Raw genomic sequence first — 26,077 nt, forward strand, 5'->3', positions numbered from 1 at the left:
GACTTTTCAGCTTTTATTACAAAAACAAGGGTGATTCCAGCCCAGTTTTCCAATAAAAGTCTGCAACTCAAAGTTTGACTTGGTCACAGCTTCTCTGGCTGGGGAGTAGGGCTGGTAGACAGGTGCAAGGCTTCGCTTTAACCACCCAATATTTCATTTTCCCCCGCCCCACGCTGGACACCTGATGCAAGTATAAGTAGGTCTTGCAGCTGTTCACTGGGCCTCGTTGAAGCGGGTCACCATTGTCTTGTGCAGCGTCTCCTTGTAGGACTCAGTTGACGTGACCCCATAGGAGCTGCCTCGGGCACCCAAGCCAGAGCCCCGCACCCGTGTCTGGGCCTGTGTGAAGGAGGCAGACTCTGTTAGTCAGTCAAGGCTACAGTGGAGAGCACTGGAGGATGGGCAAGGGATCCCAGCAGGCTCACCTCAATGGGAGTCACAATGCCCTGCTTCTTGCGGCCCAGGCCACTGCCCTCTTTCCAGCCCATGGCTTGGAGCATGCGACTGCCAATATTGTCACTGCCCAGCCCATCCCGCGTGGGCTGCTCAAAGTCCCTGCAGGGGACAGGGGCACAGTGTGAGTGGCAGACCTGCTGGCCCCACGCCCCCCACCTGGCCCTGGACACTCACACGGAGGCCGCAGACATGCTGCTGTACTTTCTCCTCTTGGGCTCCGGTGGCTCAGGGATGCCGTACTTCTCTCTGCGTTCAGCTGCGCGGTCCCGGTACTTCATTTGCTGAAACAGTGTATATGTGTGAGAATGAAGGGGCTGACAGCTCTTTGCAGGAAACATGGGCACAGCTGGGGTCAGGGGGCCCACAGGGAATCAGATCTGGCCAACAGGTCTGAGGTCCTGCAGCTACCAGCCGCCCGCCAACACGGGGTAGTTGGGAAGAAGCTCGTGCATGGCGACAGATGTGAGGTGGCTGATGGCAGCCAGGCTGTGTCTAGCTGAGGAACTTGCCCGCACCAGTTGCCTGCATGACAGATGGGGTGCTTGGCAAGGGACCGACGGATGGAGCCGGGGAGTGGGTCACACCTCACCTCCATGTCATTCTTCTCAAGTGCCTCCAGCTCGTTTTCTGACAGGTGGGCTCGCCGGTGAATCTCAAGGTTTTGCTGTAAAGGAGGACAGGAGGAGAGTGAAGCGGTTGGGCCAGGCCAGGCTGGGGTTCCCTGCCAGGCCTCCCTCAGTCACCTTGTGGAGCCCGGAGAGCTGCTGGTGCCGGATGAGCGCCTCCTTGCTGGGGAACTGGCGCCGGCAAAGCAGACAGGCCAGCTTCTGCCAGTCGGTGAGCTTCTCCTCCCGCTCTGGGCCCCCGCGTTCCTGCTCCTCCTCACTGTCACTCTCCCCACTGTAGGCTGCCACCAGCCCCCTAGGTGGGCTCTGGAAAAGGGGAAGGCAAGAGGTCAGGCTTGGCTAGTTCACAGCCCCCCACCCTTCTTTCTGCCCCAGGCACTCACTGGGCGGTCATCGCTGGCCAGTTTGGGGAGGTCCATGCTGGTGTGCTGTCTCTCAGCTAGTGCTCCCTGGGGTGGAAAAATGGAAGTGTTAGTTGCTCTGTCATGTCCGATTCTTTGCAACGCCATGGACTATAGCCCGCCAGGCTCCTCTGTCCATGGGATTCTCCAGGGAAGAATACTGGAGTGGATTGCCATGCCCTCCTTTAGGAGATCTTCCCGACTCAGCGATGGAACCCATGTCTCCTGCATTGGAGGCAGATTCTTTACCATCTGAAGCACCAGGGGTGGAGGGACAGGGAAATTCAGGGACTCCACAGAAGGACCAAAGGGATGACAAGCCTGGGGACAGAGCACAAATGGATGGCCACAACACACCTTCTTCTCGAGGATGGCGTAGCCTGCATCGGCGGTGGCTGACTCTCGCCTTTCATCATCTCGCAAGTTGCTGATGGGCTGGAAGCTGTTTTTGAAGTTTTCTTTTTGTTTGTTGAGGCTGCGGGCCCAGCGTTCCATGTCCTTTGCAATCTAGGGATGAGGGTGGTGGTGGGGTGAGGCTCCTAGGAATCTACCAACTGCTGGGGTCACCAACTCCAACCACTGCCCTTGTAGCAGCCCACCCCTTCCTGCCCTGCAGCCTCAAGTGGAAGGACAGAGAGGCAGAGGTTAAAGTCCCCATTTCTCTGTCATCCTGTCATTAGTGCTCCTCAGCAAGCCCCTCCCTTGCTGTGTCCCTATTCTCCTCACAGGTGTCCATGCTATTAGGGTCGCTGTGAGTTTTCATCATTCTGAAATGCACAGAATGGCTTGCTCGGCATACAATTTTAATTAACAGGTGTGATTCTATGCCACATTTTGTATTGATGCCCAATCCCTACCCAGGCACACCATCAGTTTTAGAATTTACCAGGCTATCAAGGGAACACGAAGTTCTTGCTTCTAAGTGTTGCACCCAGACTGTCACACTCTTCCTCCTCAGAGAAGACATGGAGGTTCCCTCCAACTGCCCACTACCACAGAACACTGCAATGGCTGTTTTCCTGCCCACCCCCTGATGGGCCTGGAAGAAGTTCTCTGGCATGTGTATACACAGACAGATGAATACACACCATCAGGTGGGGTTCTGGGCCCACAGGAGCAGACTTGTGCATCTGTTTCCCTAGGCAGGGTTAGCCTGGCTACAGGTGTGCCCAGACCAGCCCACACTGTCACCAACAGCACAAAGGTTCCCACCAGGGGACAGGATAGTTGATAGGCTGCACTTGGATGGCAGTGGCCACCTCAGGAAGGTGGGCAGCCTGACTGGGTACCGAGGAGATGGCCCTGGCTCAAGATCACACAGCGCAGAGCAGAGCCGGACCAGGAGCCGGGTCTCTCTCAAGCACAGATACTACCCAGAAGACACCTAATGGACAGTGACTGCTGGGCTCCCAGTGTTCACCTGTTGGGCCGTCTTAGTCTTGTGCTTTTCCTTCTTCTCTTTGCCCTCCTTGGAGGGCGCTCCTGTCTCCTTATGCCCGTCAGCTGACTGCTCCAGGGCAGGGACGTAGGTCCGCCTCTCCCCATCCCAGTACAGGTACTGCTGGCTCTGGGCATTGTAGTAGTACTGGGGTGATGGGAGAAGGGACGTGAGGGAGGACTGAGATGCCGTGGAGCAGACGCCACCCCCTCCCCTCCCAGGCCGCCCCATCACCTGAGAGTTGGGATCATAGTAGAGGCCCGTCTGGGGGTCGTAGTAGTAACCAGATGTCTCATCGTACTGGTAGGTGGAGACGTCAGGAACAGCTGGGGAGTGACAAGTGTGTGGGAGGGATGTCACACACCTCACTGCTTTGTGAAGGAGCCCCCTGCCCCTCGGTGCAGGCTGTGGCTACTCACGGTACTGGCTGTAGGACTCCTGGGCAGAGGGACTCGTGGCTGGTGGCAGGGTAGAGCTGGGATGGGTGGGACTCTGGAGCTCTGACTTGAGCACAGCAGGTGATATGATGGTGTATGACTGGTCATGGGGGCAAGAACAGGGAACAAGGCTCAGTGTCTGCCAGTGACCCCATGTCACCCAGGAGCCCCCCAAGGACCCTTCCCCCTTGATTTCCCTCACCTGGCTGTTGGCAGCGCCCTGGCTCCCGCTTGCTTCAGCTGCTGACTGCTGGTAGACACCAGGAGTGGCACCAGGCTGGGCACGGGAGAAAGCCTGTAGGGACACAGAGTCCACCCCAGGCTCCAGGGAGGTCTCGGGACCTGGGAAGGGCAACAGAGAAGAGAAAATGTGAATGGCAGGACCCAGGACCCTAGGCCTGCCAGTCCCCACCGTGGGTTTGGGGGAGACGCTGAGGCTTACCTGCTCCAGCCGGGTCCCCTTTGGTTCCGGTGATGCCAGGGCCCTTTGCGCCCTTGAGGTAGCCATGGGCATAGAGAGAGGACTCTGTGCCCTGGCTGCCGCCATAGCCCTCATCCTGTTGGTAGTAGCTGTAGTCGACCGTTGGCTCCTCGGGGGTGGCCCAGGCACCCTCCCCACCCTGGGAGGCCTGAGGGGCAGGTGGGAGGGGCTCATTAGCAGAGGAGGTGGGGTAGAGGGGAGGGGAACCGGCTAAGAGGCATGTGCCCACAAGGGAAGCTAGTGTCTGTCTGCTGACAGAAACCATGCAGCCTTCAGACAAGAACACCGGGCCACAGCGGAGCGGGGTGGTGACAAAAACAAGACTGGAACAAAGACACGTGCCAAAACACTCCCAGAGCTGACATTGCTAGATGCGCTGTGTGTTATATGGGTTGGGGGGTCAGACCAGGGAAGATGCCATCCTCCCCGCCTATATTTTCCTCTCCCAATTTTCTTACAGCCACTTCTAAGTTCCCTTTTATCAAAAAAAGTTGAAACAATTCACAATGACACATGAGCACCAAACAGAAGAGAAAAGCGGCTGCGTGGCCCTGGAAAGGGAAGCCTGGGAGGAGGGGCTGGGGAATGGAGCTGCCATGAGGCCCCTGCAGCCCACACCGGCAACCATCGGGAGAGGGTTTCTGGTCCACGGGAAGCCGCTACAGCAAGGCAGCCCTCCTGTTTGCAGAGAGGGAGCGGGAGGGTGGAGGTGGCCCAGGTATGGGGGAGCTGGGGTGGAGGGGAGTCTCTGAGTACCTGTGAGATGGCCCACTGGGCCGCGGCAATGGCAGTGCTGGCCACAGAGGCAGCATTGATGCGACTGCCTTCGTTGGAGGCCATATCCCTGGGGAGGATGTCAGAGACTGGAAGTGAGACAGGAGGCCCCAGGCTGGGGGGCAGGCTGAGAAGGGACACAGGTGGGGCCCTGACCTCTTAGAACCCTTGGCAAACTCGACGTTGATGGTCTTGCCGTCGATGGTAAGTGGTGGGTGTAAGGCCTGCAGGATCTGTAGCAGCTGGGCTGCCTCCTGGGGGTGGGCAGGGCAGAAGGGTCAGGCCCGGGGAGGCCCCCGGCTCCATTGCCCCATTTCCAGGTTTGGGGCCGCGGTTGGGGAGCTAGGGTCAGTGTCCCTCCTCCCTGCCCTGGGGGCCGGGACTCTGGCTGCCCGGCCCCCCCCTGTGCCGCCCTCACCACGATGGTGGAGAGCTGGATAAAGGCGAAGCCACGGTTCAGTTGGGTCTGCTTGTCCTTGATGACGCGTACATTGGAGGAGGACAGCACTGCGTAGGGTGCCAGGGCCCCCAGGATGGAGTCCATGGTGCTATGCGGGTTCAGGTTGCGCAAAATGATGGCTGTGGGAAGGGACTCAACATTAGGGAGCACCAATAACCCCCTCCAGCCCTGCCCTCTGCTGGCTCCCCACTGCTTCCTCTCCCTGGCCTCCATGTTTTTGTACCTGTTGCTTCCTCCCACCTCTTCCTCTCTGCTTGTCGGCCCAAGTCCCAGCTCAGCCACTTGCCTGGAGAGAATCGTCTCAACACACCCTTCAAGTAGAGTTTGGTAATGCTCTTCTTCTGCTCTCCCTACATTATGTGTCTGACTCCAAACCCGGTGGACCCCTGGGAAGACTAAGTCCTGGTCACCACCGTCTCTCTGGCCTCAGGGAACCCAGCCTAGACACCCTAAGGCAGAGAGGAAGGAGCAATGGACTCACTGTCATTGGCATTCTCCGAGCTTGGCTCCGAGCCCTGTGACAGGGCCTGGGAGGCCAGCACTCCCTGGGCCTGGTAGGGCTGTGGCAGGGGCAGCAGGCCCTGGCTTAGCTCCCGACCCCCCAGCGGCAGCGTCTGCTGATCCAACCTCGCGCCCAGGGGCAGCTTCTGCTCCGCCTCTGCTAGGGGCATCAGGAGAGAGACTGGTGACAAACTGGAAGGCGCTCCCAGGCAGGTCACCCTCCTTCCAGAGCTGTGACCTTCACCCTTCGCCCCTCTCCCCACAATGTCCCAAGGAAGAGGGAGGTAGGAAGGCCGTACCTGACTTGGGCACCCCACATTTGAAGCACTTCTCACGGCGTTTGAAGTTCTGGACGCCACACTGTGAGGCACAGGCCAGGCTGTCAGAGGCAGCAGGGGGTGGGGGGTGGGGGCTTTCCATTGCACCCTCCAAATGTGGATCCAGAAATCTTCCAGGGATCCCACCATGCCCCAGGAAGGTCCCAGGGTCAGGGGAGGGGGGAGCAAAGGGCTTTGGGGAATGGCTGTCATTCTCAGACACACGACTCTTTACATGGTTTCAAATTTCTCCTCAGCGCCCACCCCTCAACTCAGGAGTCCGTAACCCACCCCCTACCTCTGTTACCAACTGCTGTCTCCTCCAAGGGACCAGCTCAGAGACGTTTCCGCCTCCAAAGTCCTTTTAGTAGGTTCCTCTTCCCAGAACGTACTTTCCTTCTCAGAAACCTTCATCACTTTTCTATCCTTAAAAAGTCAGTAGCCCCTCTCCTGCCAGGCCTCACCCCTTCATCTCGAGGTTGGATCTTGCCACTCTTGAGAAATAAATCTGCCTTGGGCATTGCAGCCTCTGGAGACCCCCAGTTTTCACCACATTTCGGTCTCTGATCCGCGGTCAAGTCCTGAGCACTGTTCCCATGCCAGGCTCTCCGCAGCATGCGGCCTAACAGTAGGGAGCGGATGTAGCACAGAGGTGCAGCAGGTCAGTCTGGAAATGGTCACCACCAGGGACTCCAGGAGAGGAGTGGGCCTTGAGGCCCAGCTTACTCAGCTGGGTATAGTCCGCATGGCTGTTTCACCTGGGAGGCCCAGAGGTTTGGTTTTGCTGGGAAGCACTTGCTAGCAGAGGACACAAGACATTTTGTGTAGCTGGTGTAGGAGGGTGGAGAGAAAGGCAAAAGCCAAGGCTAGAGAAGGTGACATTAAATCCCAGAGGAGCGTCACACTCACGTTCAGATATGTGCAGGTTTTTGGCAGAGTTGGAGGGACATGGTCAGAAGTGGGTGTGAGGAATGCCAAAGGTGAGGGAGTGGGAGACAGGCAAGAGGCCAGAAAACCAGAGAGGGGCCCATGGTGACTGTCTGGAGGAGGGGTGAGGACCAGCCTGCACAGTGAGAATGGCAATGGAAGGTGTTTGTGTGATGGACGTGACAAGACCAGAGAGCAATAGGATGTGGTAGATAAAGGAGAGGAAAGAACAGACTGCCCTAGTTTTAAGGAGCATCTGAAAATACAGGAGAGATGGAGTGAGTCCTCCTGTCACTCTCTCCAGAGAGGCTGGACATCTGCCTTCTGGTATTACTCTTTTCATTTTCAAACAAAGAGGCCCCCCTCCCCCACTTTACTGGGCAGAGTTCTTCTTGGGGAGAGGCTTGGGGGCCCCTGCAAGCTCTCAGGACTTAGGTCTCAGGGCTGTCAGCCGGCTGCAGAAGGTGAGGTTGGCCTAAGGGGGGACCCGAACCCACGGTGGCACCCATAGCCTATGATTAGGAATAAGACGCAGCTCGAGGTTCCATCTCTCTGAGCCTCAGCCTCCTCCCAGGGAACATGAGCGCAAAGACCTACAGCTTGTACAGTCAGTCTCTGTGGACCTGGCTCTGTCAGGGGTTGGGTCATCTGACACAAGCTCTCAGAACACCCTACACATTATTTAGGACAGCAGCTGACAGGTGCTGTTCCAAGTGCTACCCTCTCATCACTGCATTTCAATCCTTCTGACCACCTCTGGGTATTTAGTATTTGTGTTTTCGAGATGGGGAGAGTGAGGCAAAGAGAGGTTAATACTCTGACCTCAAGGGGGATTTTGAGGGAGTCTAATTTCAGCCAGTCTGGCCCTGATGCCCACTTTTCATACACCATGTTATGCTTCACCGTCACTAGTCACTCACATAAACGTCTATGTGACATCTATTGGGGCCTCAGGCAATATCGTGCTGCATGAGGGCAGAGCCTGGCACTGAGTGAAAGCTCAGTATGAATTGGCAGCTGGCTGGGTGGACGAGGAGGGGAGTCGTGGGGGAGGCAATGAGCGGTGCTGCCGGAGCTGGGCCAGTTCCTCCATGCCCGCACCACTCAGAGGCCCCAGGGAGACAGACATGTTGCCACCCCTGCCGCGGCTGTCTCAATCCATGGCACTTGCTGCCCACTGCCCCTGTACCTTATTACACAGCCAGTCCTCATTGATCTTGGGCTTGGGGTCGCTGTAGTGCATGGATACCTTCTGGCCCAGGATGTTGAGGGAGTGCTGCGGGGAAAAGCAGAGCACAGTGAGGCCTGGGCAGCAGTGCCCCACGCACCGTTTCAGCACAGGAGAAGAGAGTGAGCGAGCCCTTCAGCTGGATGGATGAGGGACAGGGAACGGAGGGAGGTCGGAGAACTGACAAGGGAAGAAGGAAGGGAAGGAGGGAGGGAAAGAGCCACAGCCCTCGGGCGCAGCTGTTTGCTGCCTTTCCGGGCACGCACACGTGAACACACTCCACCAGGCATACAGTGCTCGGCTGCCCGAAGCTTGCCGGACAGTGCGGCAAACCCCCACTCAGCCCTAACACTGCCAGGCCACACCCAGGGCCAGCACTACACAGGCTACACTTGGGATGAAGGGGACAGGGAGGGGAGGGAGAGGAGGGGAGAGAAAGAGAGAGAGAGCGCACGCGCGCTAGTGCTGGAGAAGGGGAGAAAGAAAGAGCCATATTTAAAAGATGGACGGTCCTGCAGTGAAGCTGTCTTCCCGTGGCCAGCTGGGTCCTTGGGCCCACTAGCCTGTGGACCAGCAGAGATGGCCCCAGGGCCGCCATATTGCCCCATTCCCCTTCCCCCGGCCCGAGGCACAGTGCCCCATAGCAGTCAGCTGGGCTCTGGGTGGGTGAGCAGAAGCTTTGGGTCTCTGAAGGTCCCAAAGCTGTTGGGTTAGGAGCCCATGCCAGGCTGGGGGAGTGAGCTCCCCTCCCTTCCGGACAGCAAGACTCCTTGCTGGGAGGGCAGGCCTGTCCCCAGTGGAGACTCCTGGGCAGGCCAGGTGCAGTGGGAGGGGTGGGGCACCAAAGTGAGTCCTGGTGAATGAAACTATGACCCCTGACTGGTACTTTAGGTCAATAGAATCCTGCTGGCCTGTCCTATGGAAATCACAGGGCCAAGCTCACAGGGAGAGAGCTGGCAAAACAGGACTTGCTAATTAGTAATGCCAACAACTAAGTTTCCCCAGCGGCTGGACTTGCAGTGGTGCCTGAGTGAAACAAAGTCCTGGCTCTGCCTCACCCCAGGGCAGGGTGGTCCCCCGGGGAGTGGGCACCTGGGTGGAAGAACCCCCCTACCACCCCCAAGGCAGCCCTTCCTCTTAAAACTCAGCTGGGAGAGGAGGAGAGGCAGAGCTAGCGCCTGACCAGAGGGAAGGGCCAGTGGCAAGTGTGGGCTCTTAATGGGAAGCCCAGTGGGTAGCGAGAGACAGGAAGAGGAGATAGTGAGGGTCAGGAAGGGGTAGAGAGAGGGGTTGGGGGGGATGAGACACAGGACCACAGGGCAGGGAACTGTGTCCGTAAGAATCAGGCGATGGGGAGCGCTCGATTACAAAGTAGTATTTGTTTGGGGGGGGGTTCAAGTGCGGCAAAGCAACCTGATTGGCTTCCATCCATCGTGTAGCGTCCTGCAAGTGACTAAACTCGACGAAGGCGAAGCCCCGGCTCTGACCTGGAGACAGCATTCAGATACAGACGCAGTGGGTTAGTCAACAGCTTTGGACACACGGCGTTCCCGGGGGCGGGACCCGAGGGGAGAGGACTGGGGGTGGGGGGCAGAGAGGGAAGTGGAGAGAGGAAAAAGGAAGAAAGGGAGAGAGAAAAGCAAAGAGAGAAAGACCAGGATGTGGGAGGCCAGGGAGATGGTCGGTAGGGGCAGGAAGGAGGGAAGAAGGGAGGCAGGAAAACACAGCCGGAGAGGAGTTGGGGGCGGGGGATACACACACGGTAGCTGGGAAGAAAGACAGAGATGGGGGCTCAGGCACACCTGCCCAGACAGCCTGGGGAGACAGAGACGGAGAGAAGGAGCTGGGAGGGAAAAAGTACAAGGAGAGGTCTGTCTCCAGAAAAGGAAGGAGGGCAGAGGGGCAGGCTGATGGTTTCACCTGGGCCAGAATCACCAACTGGAATGGTGATGCCCAGCACGAGGCCAGGGTAGTCCAGGAGGGGGTCCCACAACAGGTGTGTAATGGAAGGAGCAAAAGAGAAGCGGGGCTAGGCTGCTTGGTGAGGCTGGAGAGGCTCCAGGACCATCAGGAACCAGGGGAAGTCAGGGACACAATGTTCCCCTCAGCCTCACCACCATGCAGGGAAGGTGGGACTCCCCAGGGAGCCACCTCAGGGCCAAGCTGGGAAGACTATAGCCACCCCAGTCCAGGTCCTCCAAGATGGCAGGAGAATGGGGGCCAGGTAGTCCAAGGAGACCTTCAAGAATCTGTAGGGCCGTGGTAGGAGCACCCGGGGCCACAGAGGGGGCCTGGGACACCACCCCGGGGAGACCAGAATCCTGCCAGCCTGGCTAGGGTGCAGCAGAGCAAGACCAACATGCTACCAAGAGAGACTCCAGGCCTGGCTGGGAGAAGGATCCAGGGCTTGAGGCCGCCAGAAAGCAGCTCCTCCTTTGGAGGTGCACACACTGGGAGAGCTTAGACACGGCGGGGCATGCTTGATCTCCAAAAGAATAACTGTTAGGATGCACAGGAGGATGAAATGGTATAATTACAGAGAGAGTGAGAGGTAGGGACAGAGAGATACACACACACACACACACACACACACACACACATATACACACACACACACACACAGATGGAGGAGTGGGGAGGAGACTGAAGATGGAGAGAGAAGCCCAGGCAGAGCGAGGCCTCACTGGGCCTGACTTGGGTAGCCTGGGCCGGAGATCCTGCAGAGACACCCCACCCCGCCCACTAACCTCAGGCCAGCTCCAAGCAGCCTGCAAGAGGGAGGGAGGGAACGAGCGAGGCCAGCGACCTGGGCTGTTCCTTGGGATGCACTCTTGGACAAGAGCCATCCCCTGCCTCCCCTCCTGGGACACATGGGTGGGACCTACTTTCTGGTCAGAGGCTGTTACCAGAACAGTGTCAGGGAGAGCAAGGAGCAGGGAAAGGAGAAGAAGAGGGAAGGAAGGGAGTCTACGAGGGGGACGGGGTACCGTCTCAGATTCTCAGAGTCCCACAGAGGACAATCCTGGAGCCTGGCCCTGGCCCTGCCCCCGGGGAGCACTCAGCGCAGCTCACAGCTGCACCCCCTCCCCGACAGGCCCGCATCAGAGGCTCCTGGCCAGAGCTGTGAGGAGGGTGGGAGGAGGGGTGAGAGAAGAGAGGATACCCCCAAGTGGCCCATTCCCAGCTGTGGCAGGAAGGCAGGGTGGGGAGGGTGGGGGAGAAGGCAGAGGCAGGAGGGAGACTCGGAGGCTGAGGCTGGCCAGCAGAAGGGGAGGGTACTGGAACGAAAGCTCACCTGAGGATTTGTTCCGCATCAGCCGGACCTCCCGCGCTTGGATGCCATGGGATTGCAGCTGGCCACGGATCTGTATGGGGTGATATGGATTGAGGCAGGCTCAGCACAAGGGGTCTGTCTGTGGGTACCAGGGGCTGGATGGAGGTCTCTGGGACCCCAAGGGGGTCACAGGGGTTGTGCACACACTGTATCCACTCCCTCTCTCAGGGATTCTCCCCCAGTGATCACAGCTCCGGCCCCCTACCAGTACCCAGTCTCAGCTTTCAGCCCCAGATTTGCAGAGGGAACCAAAGGAAGGAAGGGGTGGGCTGCAAGGTGAAGCATGGCAGTGTAAGGACCTTCAGAGGCAGAGAATGTCAAGAGCAAGTGAGCCAGCAGCTCAAGAATGGTGGGCATGGGTGGTCTGACAACGGGCTTGTTGCAGCCACAAAGCAAGGAAAGCTGGGGCGCAAACCTGGCCCTTCATGAATGGACTGCCCTCCAGCTTGCATCGAGAGAGACCCATGACACAAGCCCCAAACTGGGAAGGACTGGGGTCTGAGCAAAGCCCAGCCATGGGCACTAGATCACGAACAGAGTGGGAACTTGAGGTTGAGACCAAAAGGCACAGCTGTGGGGTATGGAAAGCTTCCTGGATGACCTACGCCAGGCGAAGTTGCAGATGCAACTTGGGATTTGGATCAGGTGAGGCAGGGTCCTGAGGCCAGTGGCACCTCTCGCCAACAACTGGATGCCTGTGCTGGGCACTCTGGACCAGTGGCTATAATGCCTCTGGGCCTCAGTGCCCTCACCAGGGTCAGCAACAGATTGGAGGTTCAACAGGCACACATGAGAATGGAGAAGAGAGAGACACAGGAGATCAGGATCACAATACTCAGGGAGGGCTCAGGAAACGGCTGGAACATGGGCTCTGGGGCTCAGCTGCCCAGGTTCAGACCCCAACTCTGCTCTGTCACTTGCTGGCTATGGGAACTGGGGCCAGCTGCCAGGGGCCTGGCCTCCTCATCCGTAGGATGAAAAACACAGAGGACCTTCCCTGTAAGGCGGCTGTGCATGTGGCCCACCATGTGACAGATCCTCCACAAATGGAAACATGCAGCTACTGCCTGACCCTGAACAGGGCAGGTGGGCCAGACCTGAGAGCTCTCAGACACACAGGTGGGGTTTTCTCTGCGACAGCACAGGCAGCCAGCAGGTTTCAGGGGAGAGCTGAGTGGAGCCTTCACAGGCCGTGAGGAGGAGGAGGAGAACTGGGTAGGGTAGTGAGGAGGCTATTCTAGTGGCCCACATGGGGTTTTCCTGCTCATGAAGGGAAGTTGGTACGGACAGGGAGGGAATGTCACACAGGCAGACGGGGTGGGAGGGCTGCAACAGCAGTGAAGGAAGGAGGACTCAAGGCTCTGTGGTTGTGCCAGTGAGGAGATCCGGGGCTGCTGGCAAAAGAGAGCAGGTGGTAGGGAATGAGAATAAAACCTCAGAAAATCCCATGGAGAGCCTCCCCAGCCTGCAGGGTCTCCACATCACAGCAATATCTGGCAGCGGGCCTGGTGAGCATTTGGCCTTTGATCGGCATATGCAGAAGGGATGATCACCAGCAGAATGCGTGGAAGGAATGCTCTATTCCCTCCCACAGCCACCGCTGCAGCTCCCTGGCCAAACCAGCCTGTGCCACACTCCTCCCTTCCAGACTAGGAGATGACGGGGCCTGCCCCGGGGGCAGAGCAGTGCTGGGGGACAGGGCTGGGGGGAGAAGGGCTGAAAGGTGCCGAGGAAGTGGGGGGTAAGGGAGGGGCTGAGGGCCCTGGAGGGGACCCAGCCTGGCCTCCTGCTCTGCCGCCTGCCCGGGGACATGGGGAGCACGTACGTCATCCTCAGTGGCTGCCTGTGGCAGCATCCTCAGCATGACGATGTTACTGGCCTTCTCCTCCTCCTCCTCCTCCTCCTCCTCCTCCTCCTCCTCCCCTTGCTCGGTCCGATAGTCCTGGTCCCGATAGTCGCCGTCTCGGGGGAAGCCTGGCGGGCCGGTAGGGCTGTGCCTGTGCCGCCGCCGCCGCCTACGCTGAGTCTCGGAGCCCGGGGAGGCCTCGTAGGAATCCTGGCCAACAGAATGAGACGAGAGACACCAGGCGGGCAGTCAGTCTGAGGGTGGGCCTAGGGGCTGGCCGCTGGCTCTCCGAGGCAGGCAGGCTCTGAAAGCCAGGGGTGGGCGGGCTCCGGCTAAAGGCTCGGGGCAGGCAAGGTGGGCAGGCCCTAAACTGCAATCCTCCTGGGAGCTGAAATTCTCCCTCAGATGCTTTGCGGGGGCTGCTTTGATGGGGAGTTGGGGAGAAGCAGGGGGCAGTGTTGGTGTCGGGGAGGAACTCCCACAGACAGGTGAGCAGACGTCCCTGAGACGAGACTGTTGGAGGTTGGCACACTAAACCCTACACTCTTTCTGCCCCCTCCCCCCTCGCCAGCTCAGCTAGTACAAGCACAATTGTTCCCTGTGCCACAGAAGGCCACATGTCACTTAAGACTCCCAGCCTGGGCCCTGTCACCAAGTTGTGGGTTTAGGAATCGCTTAAGACCTCGGCCAGAGTCAGCCAGCAAGGGCTGGCAAAGATTGCGAGGACTACAGCACTGCCCCTCGGTCCCTGATCCACTGCCTGGCCAGTCCTCCGTCACCACCATGCTCCTTCCTAACAGGGTGTGGTCATGGGATTCCTGGGCATTGCCCAAACCCTTTGCTCAGCACTAAGCAAGGCAGGCCTGGGTCCATGCCCATCCTACCCTCACGGGGGCCGAAAACTCAACTCTCCACTCTTGCTGGTCCACCCAGGGCCCACCCGGTGCTCTGGACACATCCAGGCACAGCTCACAGTTGCCACCAAGGAAGCCTGACTGCCCACCATAGGGGTCTTTGTGCTGGACCCCCAGAGGGTGGCTGGCTGCCCATATTCTAATTCCCAGGGCTGGGGTTGCAAGGGTACCCTTCCCACTCCTCTGTACCTGTGTGGACCAGGGCCCTGAGTACCCCCTCAACCTGGGGTTCGCATAAGGCAAGGCTGCTTCATCTCAGATGGGGGCTCCCTGATGGTGGGCATTATGCCTTCCCCTCAGGCCAGGGCTAACTATCCAATATGGAAGTGGCTAGCTGGAGCTCAGAGGAGAGTCCTGAGGGGGCTTTCCTTTCTGTCTAGGGGCTCTGCCACCACTGGGAATGCCCACACTTAGCCTCCCAGAGCCACTCCGCTTGTTGATACCCACGTGACATCCAGGTACCCTCCTGACCCTAGATGCTGGGTCCCCAAACTGGCTGGGAGCAGGCAGTAGAGGGCTTGCAGTGAACCCTGAAGAACAGGGAAGAAGGGAGAGAGGTGGTGGCCAGGGGACCTCAGAAGTACAGAGCCAAGCATGTGGAGGTCAGGGAGACCCAACCTGGGAGAGGAGCCCTCAGAGAGGGGAGTGGGGACAGACCCTTCAGGTGAGGCAAAGCCCTTGAGCACAGTCTGAAGGCATGGGAATGGAGAGCTACTGCACGCGGGGCTGCAGCCAGATCAAGGCCCTGCAGGAGCCGGCCCCCCAGCCCTCACCTCTGCACTCTGCTCCTCGGACGAGTCATCATAGTCATGCTTGCCCTCCTGGCTGCCGTACTCGCGGGGATATGAGCGGTAGTCCATGTCTCTGTAGTCATGATCCCGGCTACGGTTTTCCCCGCTGTCATCCTGTGAACGATCGGTGGCTCCGTAACGGCCAGTCCTGTCTCCACGTCCCCCTCTGGGGAAAGAAGGACAGGAAGGGATGAAAGGACAGTCCTTTCCGAAAGAGGTCCTCAGCTCCACCCCCACAGGGATCCCTAAGGCCAACCCCTAATTCCCAGGCTGCCACCACCTCTCCCTCAAAGCCAGCCCACTTCTCTCCTTCCCTTCCCCACCTCTCCATTCCCTCACTGGGCCTTCAGGTGTAGCCCCCTGCCTGGTCTCCTCAGCTTCCACCCAGGCCTCCTCCAGTTCATTCTCTCCACCCTCAAAGCAAGTGAGTGTTTCATAAGGCAAAGCCAACCAAGCCCAACCACAATGCTCCTCCGATGGCTTCCTCTTATTCTCAAGACACCAAAATGCTCACCAAGATCCTACAAGGCCTGCAGGGTCCTGTGGGCTGAGGTCCCTGCCGACCTCTTTCCCTTCAGCTCCCTGGGCACTGCACCACTCTGCCCCTCTGTTTCATGGTCACCTTGCTAGCGCTGGCAGCTGTTTTGTTAAATTTCTCCTACTGAAATAACTAAAATAATTAGCTCAACACTGATTTAATGTGCATTTATTTGGTGATTGAGTCTGGGGAAGGGACCACGCCTATTTGGTTCACTGCTGTATTCCCCAAAGCTTAGCTTAGTGCCTAATACCCAGCAGGTGCCCAATAATTCTCTTTTGATAAAATAATGACTCTAAAGAGCACTAAGTCCTAACCACTGGACCAGCAGGGAACTCCCAGTATTCTAAATGCAACCAATACGTATCTACTTAAAACAAGAAAAACTGGACACCAACATAGACTACTAGCTAGACTACTACTAGCAGGATCGTAATCCTGGTTAGAAATGACACTAGAATGCCCATTATCAACACCATGATTATTATTCTAAGAAACTAGCTAGTAAACAATTAAACAAAGGAAAAAAGAGATTAAAAGCTGGAAAGGAGATGGTAAAATTACTATTACTTGTAGATGATATGAGGATGTATCTGCCTCTGCCTCAGCGAATCAATGGAAAAATCATTACAAATAAATCAGTCAAGATGCTGTGTTCAGAAATTAATATTCAGGAATAAATACCTTGCTGGTATTCAGAGAGCCACTGTTCAGAAATCAGAAGATTCCAAGTGTAATTGCATCAAAGATTAAATACCTAGACATATGCAAGATCTTATGACTATACGTCACACATATGAGCCAGAATTCATCTGAAATTGGTCAAAGATTTAAACGGAAGAAATGAAACCATAGAAGAAAAGAAGAAAACACGAGATAGTTTTTTTTTTAATAATCTCAAAATGGAGAAAACTGTGACCCAAATCAAGAAGCCATACAAGAAAAGGCTATCAGATCTGATCATATAAAAATAAAACGTATCTGTTTGGGAAAAAAAAAAACAAAATCAGAAAAACAAAAACCATCACAAGCCAAGTCAAGACAGACAATAAACAAGGAAAAGGTATGGGGAAAAAAAGAAAGAGAACTGGATTTACAGAAAATAATACAGTTGACCCTTGAACAAGCACTGACCCTCTGCTCTGTTGAAAATCCAAGTATAATTCATAGCCGACCCTCTGCATTTGTGGTTCCTCTACATGCTCAGATTCAACCATGGATTGTAGCACACTGTAGTATTTATTCCAGGTTCAGTGCATGATACTGGAAGCTTGGGGCTGGTGCACTGAGACGACCCAGAGGGATGGTACGGGGAGGGAGGAGGGAGGGGGTTCAGGATGGGGAACACGTGTATACCTGTGGCGGATGCATGTTGATGTATGGCAAAACCAATACAATATTGTAAAGTAGTTAGCCTCCAATTAAAATAAATAAATTTATATATATATATAAAAAAGAATCTGTATATCAACAGACCCGTGCAGTTCAAACCTGTGTTGTTCAAGGGCCAACTGTACAGACGGTTTATATTTGAAAAGATGCTCTATCTCACTCAACAAAAGATGAAAATTAAAACTATACCAGACAGTTCATTTTTGTAACACTTAAAATTTATTTTTGTGTATTTTCCCAAATCTTTTTTTGTGATAAATCATATACATAATTAACAAAAATGTTACCATTTTAAAGGGTACAATTCAGTGAGTGGCACAATGTACACTCACAATGTTGTGTAATCATCACTACTACCTGTTCCAAAAGCTTTTCATCACCCCAAACAGAAACTCCATACTTTAATTAAATAATCATTCCCCACCCTACCTAGCAACCTCTGTTCTCCCCTGTAAGTTCGCCTTTTCTATGCACCTCATATAAGTGGAATCATATAATATTTATGCCTTTGTGTCTGGCACGTTATCTCAGCAGAATGCTGTCAAGGTTCATGTTGCAGAATGTATCAGAATTTCATTTCTTTTTATGGCTACCACATCTGTTGACAGACAACTGGGTTATTTTCACCTACTGGTTATTCTGGATACTATGTATAATGCTGCTATGAACAATGGTATACAAGTATCTGTTTGAGTCTATTTTCAGTTCTTTAGGGTACATACCCAGGAGTGGAACTGCTGAATGTTATGGGTTTCCCAGGTGGCTCAGTGATACAGAATCCGCCTGCCCAACGCAGGAGACACAAGTGATACCAGTTCGATCCCAGGGGTGGAAAGACCCCCTGAAGTAGGAAATGGCAACCCATTCCTGTATTCTTGCCTACTCCATGGACAGAGGAGCCTGGTGGGCTACAGTCCATGAGGCTGCAAAGAGTAGGACATGGTAACTCTAATTTTTTGACGAATTGCCAGTGTTCCATAGCATCTGTACAATTTTACATTCCTACCAGTGATGCAGTTGCCAATTTATCCACATTGTCATCAACACTTGTTACTTTGCCTTTTTTTCATGTGCTTATTGGTCATTTATACCTCTTCTTTGAAGAAATGTCTATTTGAATCTTTTGCCCATTTTTGAATTAGGTTTTTCTGTTACTGTTGTAGTTCTTGATATATTCTGGGTGTTAATCCCTTATAAGATATATGATTTGCAAACACATCCTCCCACTCTTTAGAATGTCTTTTCATCCTTTTGAATAGTGTTCTATGATGTACAAAAGTTTCTAATCTTTAAAAAATTTTTATTTAATTTTTTGGCTGTGCTTGCTCTCAGTTGTTGCAGTACGCAGGCTTATCCCTAGTTGTGGCATGTGGGGTCTCTAGTTGAGGTGTGCGAGTTAGTTGCCTTGAGGCATGTGGGATCTTAAGTTTCCTGACCAGGGATCAAGCTCATATTCCCTGCACTGGAAGTGTGGAGTCTTAACCACTGGACTACCAGAGAAGTCCCAAAGTTTCTAATCATGATAAAGTTTATTTAAAAAAATGATAATTTTAGATTTACAGAAAAGTTCAAAGATAATAGAATTCTCATATACACTTCACACAGTTTCTCCTCATGTTAAGAGAACCATGGTACATATGTCAGAACTAAAAAGTTAACTGATCTATAGATTTCATTAGCATTTCACTATTTTTCCACTACTATCCTCTTTCTGTTCCAGGATTGAATCCAAGATACCATACTGCATTCAGTTATCATGCCCCTAGTTTCCTCTGGCCTGTGAAAGTTTCTCAGTCTTGCCTCGTTTTTTTTTTTTTAATGACCTTGACAGTTTTGAAGCATGCTCGTCAGGTAATTTGTGGAATGTACCTCAACTTGGGTATATCTGATATGTTCGTGTTATTAGATGAGGTTAACAGAGCTGACGGAGAATGCGATGGCACCCCACTACAGTACTCTTGCCTGGAAAATCCCATGGACGGAGGAGGCTGGTAGGCTGCAGTCCATGGGGTTGCAAAGGGTCGGACATGACTGAGCGACTTCACTTTCACTTTTCACTTTCATGCACTGGAGAAGGAAATGGCAACCCACTCCAATGTTCTTGCCTGGAGAATCCCAGGGACAGGCGAGCCTGGTGGGCTGCCGTCTCTGGGGTTGCACAGAGTCGGACACGACAGAAGCGACTTAGCAGCAGCAGCAGCAACAGAGCTGAGCTACCCATTTGATCACACTACATCTCAGGTGCATGCTATCAACATGACTTACTACTGGTGACGCTGAACTCGATCATCTGGTTATGGTGGGGTCTGCTGTAAAGTTTCTTTTTCCCTTATACTCTATTCTGTAGAAGCAAGTCACTAAATCAGCCCACACTCAAGAGGAGGAAAAATTAATCTCTACCTCCTAGAGTAGGGAGTATCTACATATATTATTTGAAATTCTTCCCTAAGGAAGATCTTGTGATCAAATGTTTTTAACTCAACAAATCTTCAAAAGTCCAAATGTTTAACAACAAACTGTTGGCAGGGCTGTATGGGAAATAGGCACTCTCATATTGGTGGTACGAGTGAAAATGGAATGATCCCCATGGAGGGGAACTTGGCAATAGCTGGCAAAACTAAAAATCTATATGCTTTCTGGCCCTCAATTTTTCTTCTGGGAATTTAATGTGCTGAAGCAGTATGTATACAGAAATAGTATTCAATGTGACACTGTTTATAACAGCAAAGGACAAGAAACAACTTAGAAGAGTCAGAAAAATTCTGTTTAAAAAAAAGACTAATGATGGGGAGAGGAACCCCATCAACTATTAAAATGTATTATAAACGTCCTAAAAGGACGTTTTTGGACAACTGATGACATCTGAAAACAGACTTAAAAGACAAAAGTACTGAATCAATGTTAAATGTCTTGATATTGATAAGTATCTTGTGATTATGAAAGAGAAAGAAGAACTGTAATATTTTCTATAGTATTTACTGCTCATCCACTAACTCAAAAGATTCTGAAAAAAAAAGGTGTTACGTATAGAAAAGGAGAGGCAGAGGGGAAGGGAGAGGGGAGGAGAAAAAAATGGAGGGGGAAGGAGGAGGGAAAGAGTAGGCTTGTAGGTAGGCAAAGCAAATGTGGCAAAATATTTACAGTTAGCGCTTCTGGGTAGAGGATTAAGGGAGTTCACTGTACTTGCAATTTTTTTTTTTTGGTAAATCTGAAGTTTTTTCAAAGTAAGAAGTTATAAACATACATATATATATACCATGATCAAGGAGGGTATACCTTAAGAATATCAAGGATGCAATTTAATGCAATTATGAAGTTGATAGACAAAAGGAGAAAAAAGCATATAATTATGAAGTTCAATACTCATTTATGATCGGTTTTAGCAAACCAAAATTAGAGAATTTTCTTGACTTATTAAAGACTACATTTTAAGAGCCTACAGTACACATCACACTTGATGCCAAAGCAAAGGAGGTCGCCTATCAGGCCCGGACTGATTTAGAAAGACAATAAAAATCAACAATGATTGAGTAGAAATAACAAGAGAACACAGCAGAGATAAGGTAATTTACAAAAATCAGCAGCGTTCATTTACCCCAGCAAATACCAGCTTGAGAAAAAAAAAGATGCCAATAAAAACTACTGAAGCACCTCTGAATTACTTTAACAAACAATATACAACCAGATTAAATTTAAAACCTTTTGCACAGCAAAGAAAACCATCAACAAAACAGAGACAACTGACTGAATGGGAGAAAATATTTGCAACCGGTACGACCAATGAGGGATCAATATCCAAAATATATAAACAGCTCATAAACTCAATATCAAAACAAACAAAAACAAACTTGATTTAAAAACAGAGAAGACCTGAATAGACATTTTTTCCAAAGATGACATACAGATGGCCAAGAGGCACATGAAAAGATGCTCAACATCGTTAATTATCAGAGAAATGCAAATTAAAACCACAGTGAGATATCATCTCACACCTGTCAGAATGACTATCATCAAAAAAAAAAAAAAAAACACAGACAACAAATGCTGGTTGAGAATGTGGAGAAAAAGAGGACCTTCATACACTGTTGGTGGGAATGTAAACTGGTGCAGCCACTGTACAAAACAGTATGAAGGCTTCTCAAAAAACTAAAAACAGTCCACTCCTGGGTATATATCTGAAAAAAAAAAAAGATCAAACACTAATTCAAAAAGATACATGCACCCCAATGTTCACAGCAGCATTATTTACAATTGCCAAGATATGGAAGCAACCTAAGTGTCCAGCAATAAATTGAGTGGATAAAGAATACGTGTTATACACATACACACGAATTAATCAGCCATAAAAAAAAAAGAATGGGATTTTTCCATTTGCAACAACAGGCATGGACTTAGAGAGGGTATTAATGCTAAGTGAAATAAGTCAGAGAAAGATAAAGTCTGTATGATATCACTTATATGTGAATCTAAAAATTAAAACCAGTGAACATAACAAAACAGAAATAAATTCACAGATATAGAGAACTAGTGGTTACTAGTGGAAAAAAGGAAAGGGACAGGGACAAGATAGGTGAGAGCATTAAGAGGTACAAACAACTATGTATAAAATATATAAGCTACAAAGATATATTGGACAGCAGGGGGAATACAGCCAGTATTTTGTAATAATTATAAATCAAATGTAACCTCTCAAAATATATCACTATGCTGTTCACATGAAATAATGTACATCAACCATACATCAATGGGGAAAAAAAGGAGTATCCAAGACCTGTATTTTGGTTTATTCAGATTTTTATGTCCTTTAAATGAATCTTGTAGGTCTTTATGACCTGTTTAAGAGGATGAGATGACTACTTACAAAGATGACAATTTTCCTGAAGTATATAAATTTAATGCAATCTCAAAGTTCTTGAACTTTTTGAAAGACTTGATAACTTTTTACATAAAGCTACAAAATGACTAAGTCAACTTCGAAAAATAAGAGCAGAGTAGGCACTATTAAGACATTCTATAAGGCCACAGAACGCTAAGGTTCTGCAAAAGAATAGCAAAAAGACCAATGCAACAAATCAGACCACTCAAGACAGATCCATGTACATGAGGGAACTTGAGATGAGATGAGGTACCACAAATCAATAAAGAAAGAATGACCTATTTTGGGGGTGATACTAGGAATACTGCCTACTATATGGAGGAAAATAAAACCAGAACCTACATTATAACATATTTAAAAGTGGACTCTAGATGGATTTAAAGACCTGAATGCAAAAGGTAAATAAAGTTAGGGATCCAGAGACAGGAATAGAGAAGATTTTTCAAAGGACAGATTTTAAGAAAAAAAGTGATGAGTTTTAGCACACCAAATGTAAGAACAGATATCCACCCTTGAGAGAATTATTAAATAAGAGGCAGCAGACACACCCCATGGTGTCCTTGGGACCAATTAGAAGCAAAGCACTGACATATAGGTAGCAATACAGACAGATCTTTAAAATGCAGTGCTGAATAATATAAAGCTCAGGAAACAGAATGAAAACTGTAACATTCTGCCATTTGTGTAAATTGAAAACACTCCAAACAAAACCACATATTTTAGAAGGATACATTTCAAAGACAACAGAGCAGCTGCCTACAGCTATGGGAATTGCAAATAAAACAGGAAAAAATAAATATGGCAAGAGGCGGTCTTGTACCAACCTGTGACAGAAACATACCTTGAACTGGAAAAGTATGATTAACTCAAACCCTTGCACTTGAGGTTCTTTAAAAGCCCAAAGAAAGCCAGTGGCTTTACCTTGTAGTGAAGTCTGAGGCAAGTAAGCTACCTACTCAAAGTTAGAAATTGCCACACAGCACTACTATTGAATACCATCCAAAATCGAATGCCTTTCACAAGACATTTTGAAAGGTCAAGGCTGAATAACACCTGATGATAACCACATCTCAAATTCGGGCTCATCACTTTTCAGAAACCAAAATGTTATAATTCTACATGTTTCAAAAGGGGGTGGTAACAGAAACACTTTGTAAGGCAATAAAAAAATTATTTCCTCCATGACTTTTTCATAAATCTACTGACTTTTGATAGAGGCTCTCTGGGACAGTTAGGTCTACTTTTCTATACAATCTTTAAATATCAGGAATGAATCATCTACATTAGAATCAAGTAAGGTGATCCACCAGTATGGTAAAGGTATGATCTAGGATCTCTGTATTTTACCAAGTGTCCCATCTGTTTCTGGTTAGTCCCAGAGTTTAAAAATAACTGGATGAGTGTCCACACCAACTTCACCCCATCCTGTCCCCGAATCCCAGATCTTAAAAAGACCGTGGCTGAGTAATACTATCTGACCTGGTTTGCCCCATACATTTTCTGAGCAAATTTCTGACTCTGAAGGCAACCCCTCCTCCATCCATCCCTCAAACCCAAAGCTATAGCCCACACCTCTCCCCTGAGAATCCACAGGCACTTACAACCCAACAACTGCCCACCTGTCACCCACCTCTGTCTGTCCTGTGGTGGCTGTCCATACCTTCCATACCTACCTGGGTCATCCATCCAAAGTGGAAACCTGGGCATCAGTCTCCATGCCTCCCTTTCTCTTGATCCCTTCCCACCCTTCAACTGCACGTGGTGCCTATCAACCAGAAACTGTGTGGCCTCCCTTGTGAGACCCTAAGTGAGGAGAAGGCTGCAATCTTATTTGTCTCGTTTATCAATGCACTCCCAGAGCCCAGTACATGTCCTGGCTCTTGAGTGCCAAGTACATGTTTGCTGAAAAGAAACCAATCATCTGCGGCACTGTTTGGTTTTTTCTTGCCCAGATGCCCCCTCCAAGCACTTTCCTGGATCGATTCTCACACAGGAACAAACCTAAGCTGCTTGGGAGAGGGTAGGGGTTAGAGGGGAACTCACCGTCTTTCATACTCCATGTCCTGACAGGGCCTGCGAGGGCTGCTGGGGCCCCTCCTCAGCCGCTGGCTCCGTTTCACTTCCCAGCCACCCCCAGTGCTGCCACCATGATCTGCCAGCCTGGGTGATGCCTCCTGCAGGGACTCTGGGAAGAGGAGAAGGAAGAAAGAGGTCAGGGCAGTTGTGACAGAGAGGGTCTCCTTGAGAAACGCTTGGTGCCGAAGCTCTCTGCTGTCCCCAAGCCCAGCAACGCTGTATCCCAACTCCTAGGGCTCCTGAGGATTGGAGCAGGAAGGCAGCCCTTATTTGGCCTGCTGCTTCCCTTCCCTACAAACGCAAGGCTAGAGCCGGCCACCCTGGAAATAGCACAGCCCTCGGCAGGCACGGAGCATCTTGCAGAGAGACCTGGTGGTGCCACCCATCCTGGGATCACGGCTTTGCCATCTGAGACTGGTAGACCAAGCCTGGAGCTACTTGCCCGGGGGTGGGGGTGGGCTCTCGGTGCTGGACGACTTGTCTGAGATTGGGCACACTAGGCATGGAGGCAAGTTTTCATGACAGGAGTCCCAGGCACCCACCAGGCTCCTTCCATGAGCTGCCAGGTGCCATTTCATCCTCCCAAGAAGATGCTGGCTGCCCACTATGAGACAGCAGGAGACCATGAAAGGTTCCGGGGGTAAAGGGGCGAACTTGGCAATGAGACAGCTGCCGCCTCCCTAGGCTCTGGGCCAACACAGTTTTGGCCCTCACTCGGCAACTGGCTCGGCCCTGAGCCTGTCTCTTATGCACAGCCAGGTTCCCCAAGACGGCTCCCTACCCAGGGCTCTGGGCCCAAGTATTTCAGAGGTTAAAAGCAGCCCTTTTGGAGCCTGTTTTGAAGCATTGTATTATTCTGCTGGAATGGGAGAGCAGTCACTTCATGGCAATCCTCAGTGCTGCGGTGAGAACCAAGGAGGGCCGAGAGCCATGTGACCGGGCCAGGGGTCACCACAAAGTATCCCTGAATCTTCAGGCCCCACCCTCTAAACAACAATCAAGCAAAAGCCAGGCGTTAACAGCACCTGCCCAACACTAGGTTGCCACCACACCTTTCCTTCATGTATACATTCCTGCCAATTTTCTCTTCCTCCTAAAGTCTCAGGGAATGAGAGTTACCTGCTCCCAGATGGGTAAGACTTAGAATCACAACCAGGGAACCCAGTGGATGAGAGCCAGAGACAAAACCCTCAGTATATCTGGCAAAGGCATCCATAACAGATAGGGACCCAAGTCACAGGCTAGAGCCCCGAAGAACTACAGGCCAAAACCACGGACAGGGACCCACAATAAATACGGGTCATAATCACACAGGCCCCCCCTTTCACAGAATAAGCATTAGAGTAACCAATACGAACCTCCCCTCCCCCCAAAAAAAGGAGCAGTCAAGTCTTACACACCTTCCTTGCACTTTCCTCCCCCACCCAGTAAGTGGATTATGGCCAGTCCTAATAAGACTTTCTATGGGTAAGGACCCCTTCCCCATGGATAACCAGAGTTACAGACAGAGGTTCCGAGGATAGAGACCCGAGTCAGATCGACGATCTCCCTTCTCCTCCACCCAAGAATAAGGACCAGAGCCACAGAACACTTCCCCATGGGTTGGTTAGTACCAAAGTCACACACGAAAGCAGAGAGCACACTTTTTCGGCTAAAAAGAAAAGTCGCAGACAGCGGCCTCCCACGGAAAAAGTTCGGCGTCGCAGACACAGTGAGCCATAGGAGCCCACTCCCATCCGTCCCTCCCTTCCCCCAAGCCGCGTGCACCCATCCAGTGCCCCAATCGCGCACGCGCCTCTGCTCTCAAAAGGAGAAAAACAAAAAACAATAAAAAAAAGACACCCTCTCCCAGGCTCACAATGTGCAAAGCATCGGTCGGTTCTGCGCGAAGCCCAGACCCATCGACCACAGTCCGCCCTCGTGGGTCCTCTATGCAACCCCCTCCACCCCCGGCCCCTTACCTCCACCCCCACGACCAGCGTCGACTCTCACCTTCTGCGCCCGGGCTGTCAAGGGAGGGCTCCCGGACATCACCTCGGCCCGCCGCCACCTCCTCCAACTCTTCCAGCTCTGCCCGAGCCGGTCCGCGCAACTAGCAAGTCCGAGGCTGGAGGCAAAAGGGCGGAGGAGGGGAGGGGAAAAGCGCCAGGAGCGCTGCCCTCCCCGGGAAACCCACTGTCGCCTACTCCCAGCCGGCCGCGATCACCAACACAAAATGGCGACGATGAGAAAGGAGCCGGCGCTTCGACCACCATCCACCTACT

General features: G+C 52.0%; 1 protein-coding gene across 10 annotated transcripts; it reads right to left on the reverse strand.

Annotated features, from left to right (window-relative positions):
* Window positions 1-26,077, reverse strand: RBM10 (RNA binding motif protein 10). Of its 10 annotated transcripts, none has more exons than XM_012106811.3 (24): window positions 25,775-26,077; window positions 23,781-23,922; window positions 14,914-15,097; window positions 13,206-13,436; window positions 11,342-11,411; window positions 9,460-9,533; window positions 8,008-8,094; window positions 5,874-5,934; window positions 5,555-5,731; window positions 5,035-5,192; window positions 4,770-4,867; window positions 4,596-4,683; window positions 3,801-3,987; window positions 3,561-3,700; window positions 3,341-3,458; window positions 3,156-3,247; window positions 2,904-3,068; window positions 1,841-1,990; window positions 1,466-1,531; window positions 1,200-1,388; window positions 1,046-1,120; window positions 631-737; window positions 426-555; window positions 1-339 (listed from the first exon to the last, which is right to left on the reverse strand). In XM_012106811.3, exons 1-24 carry the CDS (start codon window positions 25,842-25,844, stop codon window positions 214-216), a joined length of 2,985 nt encoding a protein of 994 aa, XP_011962201.3. In that variant the 5' UTR covers window positions 25,845-26,077; the 3' UTR covers window positions 1-213. The 10 variants fall into 10 exon arrangements, with proteins under 10 accessions (XP_011962201.3, XP_060263280.1, XP_027819196.1 ...); XM_060407297.1 differs by having other exon boundaries at window positions 3,801-3,915; window positions 5,032-5,192; XM_027963395.2 differs by having other exon boundaries at window positions 5,032-5,192.

Source organism: Ovis aries, chromosome X, assembly GCF_016772045.2.
Source record: "Ovis aries strain OAR_USU_Benz2616 breed Rambouillet chromosome X, ARS-UI_Ramb_v3.0, whole genome shotgun sequence".
Taxonomy (NCBI): Eukaryota; Metazoa; Chordata; class Mammalia; order Artiodactyla; family Bovidae; genus Ovis; species Ovis aries.

Excerpts from the sequence above, each read along its gene's own strand:
- RBM10 (XM_042242005.1), bottom strand. The coding sequence starts at position 25,844 with ATGTCCGGGAGCCCTCCCTTGACAGCCCGGGCGCAGAAGGTGAGAGTC. Across the intron at positions 8,095-9,459 it reads GATGGATGGAAGCCAATCAG|CACTCCCTCAACATCCTGGG; the intron begins GTTGCTTTGCCG and ends TTTTCCCCGCAG. Across the intron at positions 1,991-2,903 it reads AGACTAAGACGGCCCAACAG|ATTGCAAAGGACATGGAACG; the intron begins GTGAACACTGGG and ends CCTCATCCCTAG.